The following is a 12513-nucleotide window of genomic DNA, read 5'->3' on the forward strand; positions in this document are numbered from 1 at the left end:
AGCATAAAGCAAAATACTAGGGTAGAAGCAACAAATGGGATAGGGGAGGCAAAGGGCTTACACAAGTCAAATTGAGTTGGGGGGAGAAACATACTGACATGAGGACTGTCGAATGAAATTAACGAATATACACTAGAGAAAAAAATTGTTTAAAACAAGGATAGGTAGGACATGTATAGCAAAGATAATGTGCTTAGAGCTCATTTTGATTGATGATCAAAATTTATATTCTTTGACATTATACCATACAAATATGAAGTGCATGTATCTTAGAAACCATGTATTAAAAATGAACTGTGGATAGTCATATAAAATCATCATGATCGAGAAAGTAAATCATGGATTTAATATGCTAAATTATCTACTTAGGGAAAGGGCATAATTTAACAATCATCAAGGAGCTTTATATCTGGAATTTCAAAAGGCAATGCATTCATCATTTGCTCTCCAAATATTTTTTGAATAAAAAGCTTGAAGGTACTTTAGCCTTGAGCAAATGATACACTTCAAATGAACTTTATCCTTAAGCAAATGACATACTTCAAATAAACTTTTTCATAATCTACTTACCTTTCAAAAGTGGATCCATTTCATTCTAGACCTATGTCATAGGTTCAACTTACTAGGATTGAGTGGGTTACTTATTTACTAGAGCGATCTTCTTGGTTGGCCAATAGCTAAGTTCAATAGTACAATGATTTGAGACACATGAAAGCTAATGATGGTGCAGCATGAGCAAGTCTTGGAGGATTAAGTGCTATGGTACTCATTGGTTTATGGTTTTTTCGCATAGTAGAGTTTTCAATCAGTTTGAAAAGAAATGGAGGACTTTTCTAGTGTGGCCAAGGTGCTAGAATAACGGCATGGACATAATTTTTGTTTTGGCTCACCTTGTTGATGAGTGTATTATGGTTGTAAAAACAATGAATTATGAAGGGCCCTTAATCAACATGTAGTCACAAAGAATGTGATATAATGATGAGGAAGAAATATACACACACACATATATATAAAACGTTTCAAAAATCCAAAGGTTTCCAAATGGAACAAAAGGTAGTAGGGCGATGCTTCCAATGGAGGAGGATGGTGCAACCAAGGTCGTCTAATGCGATGCTCCATTTGTTGTCATACTTGCGCAAGAGGGCCTTGGAGGTTTCTAGAACATGGTCCTTGAGGCGGCTTGGGAAGAAGCCAACCTTCTGCATTTGGCGAGTCCATGCTGCATGGGTCTGGTCCCTCTCTACCCTGGCCACCCCCTCGCATGCTACGTTGTTGAACAAGGGCCCCATAGAAACGCCCTCTTCGATCAGCCTCCTCTCCTTGCAATCCTCTCCATTGAACGCCGCTGCCGTGGAGTCTAGAAACCTCCAGCTGAAGTCCAGGGCTCCTTGGAAACGCGTCAGGAAATCATTGCTGGCGTGGTCGGTGTCGTTGTCGCTTAGAATGAAGAGTCGGGGTTTCATCCGCTGGAAGCGGCGTAGGACTGCGGCTAGCTGCGGTTCCTCTTTGATCGTAACGCCATCATCGTTGAGGTTGTGAAGGCGAAATTGGCAGCAGATGGCCAGTGACTCGCCCGTTTTCAGATTTACGTGATCGGCGGTCACGTCTTCCAGACGGGCGGACACCGTGTGCAGCTGGAGTTTCACTCCCATCTTGCTGGCGAAGGTCTCAAGCCGGCGGTGAAATGCGGCGGCGTGGGCTTCGGCGGGCGCTTCGGCCGTCGCGGAAGGCGAGGGGTCCTGCACAATGGTGAGACGAAGGAGAGAGGGTGGACCCGACGGCCTCGTGGCAAGCGATTCGATGAACGTCGGCCACTGCGTGGAGAGAGAGACGCCGATGTCGATGACGTGGATGGTGGCACTGCTCTCCAATGCGTCGGAGAGGGCAGCGTTGGCCACCGTGTAGGGGAGGTGGTGCCAAGGGCTGGCTTCGTAGAAGCGGAGAAGCGAGTGGACGGTGGGGGGCTGTAGAGGGACCTCTGGCCGCTCACCCGTAACGCGGGCGTAGAGAGCTCTGAGGCCGTGGGCTGCCAGGCGCTGATTGGCGTCGCCTTCCAACGACGACAAGTCGTTGAGCACCCACATTAGGTGCTGTGTCCGGACAACATTGTTGTTCACAATGGCTGCTGCGCAGGCGCCCAGGAGCTGCTCCGCCCACCGAGACTCTTTTCCCACGGCCCGTCCCTTGGAACACTTATGGCTGCCGCCGTTCCGTCCGCTATTGCCGCCGCCCAATTCTTTGATTGGATTGGGCGGCGGCGCCACTTCACTCCTCCTCGCGGCTTCCTCCTCCTCCTCGTCATCGTCTTCTTCTTCAAAGACGCTTTGTGGGCTCATTTTCAGCTTCTTGCTTGCATTTATCTCCTCCCGCACAGCCGGCTGATTGTCCTGCTCTAAACCCTCCTGCCGCCGCTTATTAGTCTTCTCCTGTATGCATATTACACAGTTTAAATTATCAAATGGTTTCTTTAATGTATGCATTTGCAAACTAAAAAGCACAGAGATAATACAAAAATTAAAGAAAACAAGCCGGAAAAGATAATGTGATTAAGGAGCTTAATTAACGGGTTATAATCGAAACGATTAAGGAGCAGACCTGAGGGTTATATTGTAAGGAATCTATTGTTAACAACTCTTGTGCGTTATAGCTATCTGTGCATGAAATCATCAACTCATCGAGAAGCTGCGTATCATCACCAACAAGATAGGCCTCTAGCGAGTCAATGGCAAGGCTAGCATCTTCGACACAATATGCATTACTAGAAGAGTTAAGCTCCTGCCATAGCTCACTTTCGCTTAGCAGACTAGCAGGGCTATCAATATAGACAGAGGGCGCGTTCTCTTGGAGGCAATCCATGCTAAGCATGAGACTGCTCTCGACCTGCAGCCATGCCTGCACGGTGGAGCTATCATCAACTTGGAGAGAATCTGTCTCATGTAGATTAGAGACGCTATCTGCCTCCATTTAGCATAAAATTAATGAAAAAAAAGCGGTATTAACTATGCAATTCTAGAAGCTTAAGACTTGATTAAGGGCTACCAGATTTGCATGGAGTGAGGCTACAAGAGGGATGGGTTGCATAATATGGAGGCCGCAGCAGCGGGAGTGGCAATTTGAACTCGTTGTTGGGTTTTTTTTTGTCGTCGAAATTGTCAACGGCGTGGTGTGGGCGCAGCGGCGGCACCTGCGTCGTGTGCTTTGACGTTCCCCCAAATTCTTTTTTTAAAATGGAAATTCGCCCAAAATGCATGGAAATAATCACTTTAATTCTGCTATGAATAATCACACTATTTAATTAATGCTGATCATATTCTTAATGTACCCTCGCATAAAAGAATAAGCGCCGCACCTTAACATGGTTGGTGCCAACTAGCTTGGAGCTGGTCTACCTAGCCCCTAAAATAAGCTAGTCATGGTGCTCCATTAGCCACACCTCCATAATGCAACGCGCTCTTGGATTGAACCTCTTATGCATCCCCTCCTAGTCTAATTCAGATGAATGTCAAATGGGAAATGCTACTAACAGTGCTCTAATTGCATGTGAAAGTACAATCTCACCATTCATAGAATGTCTAGTAATTTGAAACTCATAAAAATAGACAGGAATTTAAATATTTGTTTTTTTATTTTATAGGCTTGGCTACAAATTACATGATATCATCAACCTAACGTTGTGTATATATCGCCCACAACAAAGCTAAACGTTAGCTCCAATGCCTTAGCATGGGAGTGTGTGAAAAAAATCTGGCTATATGGATTCAAATCTATAAGTCTCACTAAGATTTTCTCTTGCTAAAGAGAAAGCCTACTATATGGATTCAATGGTATACGTGTCACTAAGGTTTTCTTCGGCTAGCTAATACACAATAGAATCTTAAAACAATCAAACTATAACATTTGATAGACAAAATATATCATGCCTTCTATTGCCACATTAACTTTTTACATTGGTGACTCATTTTTTCTCAAAACAAGTTGATTTTAAAAAAGTCTTTGCTGATTTTAAAAACAAGTTGATTTTAAAGCAAGTTGATTTTAAAAACAAGCTGATTTTAAAACAAGTTGATTTTAAAACAAGTCTTTGTTGATCCTCTAACCTTCCATCGATGCTAAATTGATCGAATACCTCTCTTGGAGGGAGTGGGTTACCAATTATGGAGCAAGTATCTTCTTTTGTAAATAAGTTTAATCACATAGCACATGAGTTTTCCTTACAATGTGATTAATCATCACTACCTAATTAAAATAACGGAGTCTAGTCACCCACTTTGTTTTTTTTGGCCAAGTGGCATGTGCATAATGATGTTTCTTAAAGAGAAAAAGGTGACATATACCACACAGGTGTACAAATTTAGATGTTGACACACACACACACACACACACACACACACACATACACAAAGGAAAAGCGAAAATTGAAGGGGACGGAGTGATCTCGCCACTTCATGTAGAGAGAGTGTGTGTGTGCATGAGTGTGTGCTTGTGTCAGCACAAGTGAAGAGCTCTCTCTCTCTCTCTCTCTCTCTCTCTCTCTCTCTCTCTATGTTTCTTTTTCAGGTAGCTCTCATTTCATCTTTTGGTAGCGTAGTTAATTTCTTATCACTATGCTATGGAATAATTGAGAGCTTGGGTTCTCTCTCTCTCTCTCTCTCTCTCTCTCTCTCTCTCTCTCTCTCTCTCTCTCTCACCACAGAGAGAGAGAGAGAGAGAGAGAGAGAGAGAGAGAGAGAGAGAACCCAAGCTCTCAATTATTCCATAGCACACAAGCTCTCAATTATTCCATAGCATAGTGATAAAGCGTAGTTAATTTCTTATCACTATGCTATGGAATAGTTGAGAGCTTGTGTGCTATGGAATAATTGAGAGCTTGGGTTTTCTCTCTCTAAAGAGACTCTGAGAGAGAGAGAGAGAGAGAGAGTCTTAAGACTCTCTTTCTCCTCTCTAAAGACTCTCTCTTTCTCCTCTCTCTAGAGAGCGACCCTCCCCTCTCTCTCCTCTAATGTATTACTCACCAATATATGTTAATAATATCAAGTAAACACTACATAAGATGGAAGAAAACCAAAGATAACCGCCATATAGTGACACTTCTGAGTGTCATATAGTGACACTTCTGAGTGTCAATGTAGTCGATCAGAAGTCAGGAGAAGCTCACGAGTAGCATTACTTCCGTCATCATCATGTAGAAATTAGAAAGAAAAAAAGAAAGAAAGGTATCAATGGACTTCAGCAGATTAATAAGACAAAGGTGGAAATACTATTATTGGAAGTCGCAAGGCAAGGTTCGTTCTGGCCGAGTTGATAAGGGTTACATCAATTTTAATGCCAATTAAGAACCATTAATTTTGAACAGATATAATGCTTGGAGTCTGCGAGTGAAGAAAGCACTGCAAGTTGGGTGACTAAACATGGCAATGGGAGACGTGCAGGGGACGACATGGCAGAATCAAAGCTGTGCTCTGCGTGTATTCCTCCAAGAGTGCTGGAGCGAGAACGCCATTACACCTACCAATGAGTATATAGAAGAAATATACTTCTTTTTTCCTGCTTTCTGCCGGCCGATTCGCACGCAGTAAGTTGTTGCTTGCGGGCGGCTCGCCGCTACAACGGGCTGCTGATGCGCACGCGCATGGCAACTGGTTGGTGAAAGACAAATTACATTTTTTCTATTAATTCAGCCTTGATTTCGTTTTGAGGGTTTAGTCTTTTAATTTTGTTTTGCCCTTCTTCTATTGATTAAGCCTTGATTATGTTTTGAGGGTTTAGTCTTTTTAATTTTGTTTTGAGGGCTCATTATGTCTTGACTTGCACCTTAAGGTTTTATTCTAAGTATTGATTAAGACTTGAAGTCTCTATTGATTAAGACTTGAAGTCTCTATTTTAATACTTTGATACTCTTTGATTATTAAGTTTTTGTATGGGTGCCCTTAGAGGATCATGTCATGGCTTCTTTCTTGTTGAAGCGTGCACATTTGCATATAACCTACGACCTTAGCTATAGAGCTTTCTTTTTTAACCCAAACATATGGCTTATAATATAGTGTGGTACACTTGATGGTGCTTGTTGTCAATTGAGCATGGCACCTCTAGGTAGATTAATATGTAAATTAGATAGTGACAAGCGGCATAATGAGCATACATGTTCCAAAACATACTTAAGTGAGAATCTTTGAATGATGTACTTTGTCCTAGTTCAACACGAAATTTTGAATTAATATTGGCTTAAAGTGTAATTGGGGGCTCATGATTTGATGGTGCATCAATAATTGTGAAGCCTCATAATGGTAAGACTAATAGATTAAAAGAAACAAAATATTCTTACATATCCACATTCTTCTATCATTTAAGCATGGTGCATCATATTTAAAATGGTGCCTTGTAATCAAAGCAATGACTTCTTTATACATGCCAAGCTATCATGTTATAATTCTTGAAGGCTATTCAGCATCACACACCCACACATTGATTCCTCTTCAAATGAGAAGCCTCTATGTTCAAAATGATCCTACTCAACATCATTACTTAAAAGTTTATCCCTAATAAGAAGTAACAAATCCTAGCCCTAAGGTAAGTTTAAGAGAAAACACACACACCAACCCTTTTTCTTCTAGACAAGGAATAAATTCACTCTTTCAATCTTTTTACACACACACACACACACACACACACACACACACACACACACACACACACACACACACACACACACACCATCCCTTTTTTTCAAAGCACTCTTTCAATCCTCTTCACTCTCATAGATCCTCTACTTCTCTTATAATTCAATCGTAATACAATCTTGGGGAAACCATCACTCCATCCCAATTCATTTATTAGTGTTTCCTTTCCTACACACACACACACACACACACACACACACACACACACACACACACACACACACACACACACACACACACATGTTATCTCGAAAAAAAAATAGTAGGAAGGAGCAAGAAAGTAAAATTTGTAAATTTTGGAAGCCCGAGTTCATTGGTAAACTCCATGAAAATCTATAATTGGTATTTTTCATATTATTAATCAATCACACTTGGATTTTAAAAAAATTATAACACCATACTTAATCTATAATTGGTATTGTTTATATTATTAATTAATCACACTTGGATTTTTAAAAATTTATAACACCATACTTGATGATTGATAGCTTGTAGGTTCATAATGATTATCAAGCAAAGTTCATATTATTTGTCTTTTGAAAGCCATGTTTCCTCAACAAAAGCTAAACCATAGACAAGAACATATTATAATCAAAAACTACAAAGTCTTACCCACCCAGTGTGTCCTCCTAAACCCAATTTGAGAACATGTACAACCTCCAGTGAAGAAAAGGCCACATGTTTTTCTAGTGAAAGGGGAACCCACACCTATCTGCTATGAAGAAACAGCTTGAAACCCATTTCCAGATAGCCATCTGACTTGGGGACCAAAAAACCCAACATCACATGAAGGCCATCAATGTGTTGGAAGACATTATCCTTCCAATCCTCTGACAAAAGAGATTATCCTCCAAAGCATGTCCCTGCAATAACCAACTTCTTTAGCTTTTCAACAAACAAGTTATACAGAAAATGGAATATTATCAACTCATCTACTTTGTTTTTACTATTCCTCAATTGTCTCCCCTTATTTTTTGATCCTTTCCTTTGTTGCCATGCTATCTTCAATCTGGGTGCATGAGTTCCAAATTATAGGTGCAATCTTTGGTTGAGTCATGTGTGTGTGTGTGTGTGTGTTTACATGTTTTCAATGTAGATGCTCTCTCTCTCTCTCTCTCTCTATATATATATATATATATATATATATATATATATGTATATATATCTCTCCCTTTCTCTCTCTCTCTCTCTCTCTCTCTCTCTCTCTCTATATATATATATATATATATATATATATATATCCCTCTCTCTCTCTCTCTCTATATATATATATATCCCTCTCTCTCCCTCTCTCCCTCTCTCTCTCTCTCCCTCCCTCTCTCTCTCTCTCTCTCTCTCTCTCACACACACACACACACACACACACACACACACACACACACACACACACACACACACACACACACACACACATTGATCATGTGTGAGATGCAACTCTTATTTGACATGGATGTTACACCTAAAATAGAAGATAAGAAATGATCCTTACAATGTAGCTCTTGCACGCTCAAAATAGCTCATAACAATTGTAGCATCGTCCACATGAAGCCATGAGGGAAAAGAAACAACATCTAGTAAATCCAGAATCAGGAGGTCAACTACAACAAGTGAATGCAGATGTTGATGACTATAAGAGAGATAAGATGTATAATGAAGCCACATCTAGTGGAAATTGAAAGAGAAACCAGCAGGAAGAATATACTCAAATCACTACTTGTCCATCCCTCCTTGAAAATTTTATAACATATGTCTAAAAAGATTTAGCTAATTAATGTTCCAGTAGTATGCATATGTCCACCACACTCACAATGTTGTGAAGAAGCCAAAATCTTTAAATGAATTGATGTCTATTTCTTTTAGGGTAGAAGTACCAAGGGCAGTGACAAAAGCACTGAAGAAAGAAGAATCTTAGAATGAGAAGTCTACAAAAGCACTGAAGTAAGAAGAATCTCAACATGAGCATAATGCATAGGATACTCTACTGTGTATGACCTATGGGAGGAGCTTAAGAAACAACATATCCATATGTTTGTGGATATATATTTATGTCTATGAACATATCCATATGTGTGGAGAACAATTTCTCACGCTAAAACTGAGAGCAAGTAGTCCATCAATATATGTTCATAGACATACATATATATGTCTATGAACATATCCATATGTGTGGAGAAGAATTGCTCATGCTAGTAGTAAGAGTAAGTAGTCCATCAATCAAAACCTTTAGAAGTAATCCAAGGATCGATCGATCAGATCCAATGGAAGTTCAATCTAAGCCTCTTGAAGTACTAGTGGAATGTCCTGTTTAGCAAAAGGAAGCTATAGTATATGACGAAGTAATTCTTGTCATTCATGTGAAGATTACAAGGTAAAATGTCTCAAATGTGCTTTTAGATGGAGGATCCAGTGTCATCTTGGCTTAGTTAGTGTCCAACTTTGTCATAAAGATGGCCGATATGTGTAGAGTTTAGCCACTTGATTTGATCCGAGGGTTGATAATGGAAGTCTTTGGATTCTCCTTTCCAATACTAGTGGTGGTGCTCCAAATTCTAGATATCAAGGGAGCATATTTTTGTGTCACTCGAATGGTCATGGCTTAGCAAGCTCAAATCAAACAAGACTAGGAGGTGGCGGTTATGACTAGTATATCCGAAAGGGCAAAAAGAAGTTCTAAATGTCAGTCAAAAGCAAATAGCAATTTTGACTCAGTCGAAGGTGGTTGAACGAGTTAACATGATGGAGGGATTAGATATGAATAAAGAGGAAGAATACTTGTTAGCAGAACACCAATATAATTATCCTATTTGAAGTGGATGTGGTTTCTAACATGGAAAAGTATCAACCATATCCGAATCAGGAGAATGGCTGAGTCCAACTCTCAGGAGGTAGCTTTGAAAGTTTATCTTAAGATGATAGTGTTCCAGATCTCAAGAAAATTATTTGCAGCAAAGCAAGCTTTTGATAAGTAGCTGAAGAGGTCTAAAAGGGCTAAAGAAGATGATTTGATTGAAAGAAGTTGCACACAAGATGGTCTGAGTCAATGCAAAGCTTGATGACATATTATGTACAGAGGTTCAAAAGTTGTCTCTTTTAAAGATGTCTTTTCATGGAATTACAACTTGAACTACTAAATCAATGTCAAAGGTATTGATTAAACTACTCTAACTATCAAAAAAGGGTGAAGGAATAACTAGACAAGCTTCTTAAAGTCAAATTTATCATAAGCAGTTCGGATGTCCGATAGAATTGGTCAATGATCGGGGTAAGCATTTGTAAATGACATCATACAATTAGTCACTCAACACTTGATTAATTATAAGAAATCTATAGTAGTATACTATCCACAAGCAAATTCTCAAGGCGGAGTCTAGCAATAAAATCTTATAACTAATTCTAAAGAAGTTGGTTGATTGGGATGAAAAACTCTATTCAACATTATGGGCTTTCCGTACGTATTATAAAGTGGCCATGGGTTTCACACCCTTTAAATTGGTGTATGGTACATAAGCGCACGTAAGCAGTAGTTCCAATGGAATTCTTGGTGCCGAGTATCCAAATTATGGTAACTGAAAGGCTGAGTCCAAAAGAGTCCCTTCAGCATCGACTTGAACAACTCTTGCAACTGGATGAAGAAGGGGCAAAAGAAGTGGATCAATTAGTATTCCAAATTTTGACTATTCGAGGAAAATGATCAGTTACTCCTATTCCAATCTCGAATGGAGCTTCATTCAGGGAAGCTAAAGCCGAGGTGGAACTGCCCATTTTGGATCTACAAGACGGCACCTTAGCTAGAGACTAGTTCAAGAAGCTAGTTAAACGAGCCGATGCCACCTAATCCATTGATTGATGAAGATGAGCCAACTACACAAACTGATCAAATTGGTTGCTTTAATGTGACGGCAAATCAAGAAGATATCCTTTCACATCATGATTATTTATTCAATTATGGGATAGCTGTTAATCATGGTATTTTTGGGGCGGTGTGGTGTACATGTGTAGTTCAAACTCCTTGTGATATTTTTAGTTTTGGCTTTTATGCCTTTACTTTCTTTGTTGTCCCACCATTTCCCAAATTCTTGCCTGCACAAGCTCTCTTTGCTCTTTCTTGATCTATCTCTCCCTTTACTTGTTCGGCTATTTGCCCGGTTCTATCATCATCATGGTGAATTTTTACCTATTTCCCCAATCGTCTCAAGTCTTTTTATGAGTACAAGTTTCCATCTTGTAACCTAACTAAACTTGAGTCTAAACTTAATTAGCACACACTCATCACCATGAGTATTGTTCATTTTTATCCACTTTAGATTAGTGTTGTCATTAGTGTAGGATTAGATTAGGATTAGGCTTGATTAGGTAGATGTTTTGCTAGTAGGAGAGCTTGATCCATGGATTTCAACATGGTATCAGAGCCAGTGCTCTCTCCTTGAACTTCTCATTAGATAATCTCTGCATAATTAGTACTAATGTCATCATTAAATTCACTAATCATCATCTTATCTTCACTACCTTCTTGTGGCCAAAAATTCATTTGCTTTATTCTTGCCATGGCCCCATAGACACAATGAAGAAAAGGGCTAAGGCAAAGTACCCAGAGGCGCATCCCATAGATGTGCAGTTTAGACGAGCAGATGAAAGGACAGGGTTGGGGCATGCTTGGGTGTGTACCAGGAAAAGTTCCTATGAGCCGAGGTATACTCAGGACTGCCCAGTCAAGTCTGTATCATGGGGAATCACAAACAATAGAAGAAGAACCATAAGAAGGCAGATGGAACATGCCATAATCATATGGACTGCAAGGTCTAGAGTCAGAGGTAATCCGAATGCAAAAAAATTTCAGAGCAACAACAACTGTGGGCCTCGCTGTGCCTGCTGGCAAAGCGTCCACTATGATCACCAAGTGTTGAACGACCAAATAACCCGTTTGGCCGCCACTGCCCAGGTCGCCGCCTAGACTGTCCAATTGTGTAACAAACTATTGTGGTTTGAGCCTTCTTGCTTTGTAAAACAAACTTGTCGGTTTCTTGGAAATGGGTAATACCCGAATGGGTGTAAGTAGCAAAGAGGGGATTATTCGGATATGTATGCACGCATTAGATGATACGGAATTGAGGGGATAGTTAAGTTGATGAGTTGAGCTTTTGCCAATGTATTGCATTGTATTATTCAAGCTAATACACTGAAGAATGTTATAGGGATTGGTCTCTAACCTGTCTCTATTCTGCTCTACATAGTTCTTTCTATTATATGCATCCATTTCATGTTAAGTGCATTCCTGTTTGCACATGAACTCATGTCCGGAATCATGATGGGCCCAGGAACTAACCTGCTTGACTCCCTTAGATTAGGTAAACGAGTAGCTAAATGTGCCGGCATTGGCTTATCACATTGGGCACAGTTGCATTACTCGATTGTCACTCTTTAGGAGTTCCGATAGGTGGTCTAGAACCACATACATGCCGGGCCTTGATCGAACATTGACAAATGGTGGTTGGACTGGCTGCTTGGGGGGATCTGTGATACTCTGCTCATCACTCCTATAAGGAAATTAAAACAAATAGTCATTAGACGTTGAAATAACTAGTATAACACATAAAACATACTTCATACTTGCGGTCAATGATGCCTTTGGTGAGTCGGGTAACATAACTATGCCCCTATGTACCTCTCCTCTATGTCCCGTACAATTGACCAAATATAACTATTATAGAATTTTACACAAATGATAGCTCAAAAGAGACAAATTATAAAAACTATACATACTTATCTGGTTGCATGGTGCCACGTCTTTATCTTGATCCTCCGGCGCCACATCTTTCTCCTAAACTTGGTCCTCCTC

At 40.0% G+C, this 12513-nt stretch overlaps 1 protein-coding gene across 1 annotated transcript; it reads right to left on the bottom strand.

Annotated features, from left to right (window-relative positions):
• Positions 1 to 999: 999 nt before the first annotated feature.
• Positions 1000 to 3254, bottom strand: LOC147636964 (protein NODULATION SIGNALING PATHWAY 1-like). The gene is made up of 2 exons (XM_086799878.1): positions 2596 to 3254; positions 1000 to 2426 (listed from the first exon to the last, which is right to left on the bottom strand). The coding sequence occupies exons 1-2, from the start codon at positions 2962 to 2964 to the stop codon at positions 1020 to 1022; spliced, it is 1776 nt and encodes a 591-aa protein (XP_086656004.1). The 5' UTR covers positions 2965 to 3254; the 3' UTR covers positions 1000 to 1019.
• Positions 3255 to 12513: the final 9259 nt, after the last annotated feature.

The sequence above is a fragment of the Cibotium barometz genome, chromosome 7 (genome assembly GCF_041138505.1).
Source record: "Cibotium barometz isolate CiBa-2024 chromosome 7, ASM4113850v1, whole genome shotgun sequence".
Classification (NCBI taxonomy): Eukaryota; Viridiplantae; Streptophyta; class Polypodiopsida; order Cyatheales; family Cibotiaceae; genus Cibotium; species Cibotium barometz.

Coding starts and splice junctions, on each gene's coding strand:
- LOC147636964 (XM_086799878.1), bottom strand. CDS start 2,964: ATGGAGGCAGATAGCGTCTCTAATCTACATGAGACAGATTCTCTCCAA. Junction 2,427..2,595: donor CCTTACAATATAACCCTCAG/GTCTGCTCCTTA, acceptor ATATGCATACAG/GAGAAGACTAATAAGCGGCG.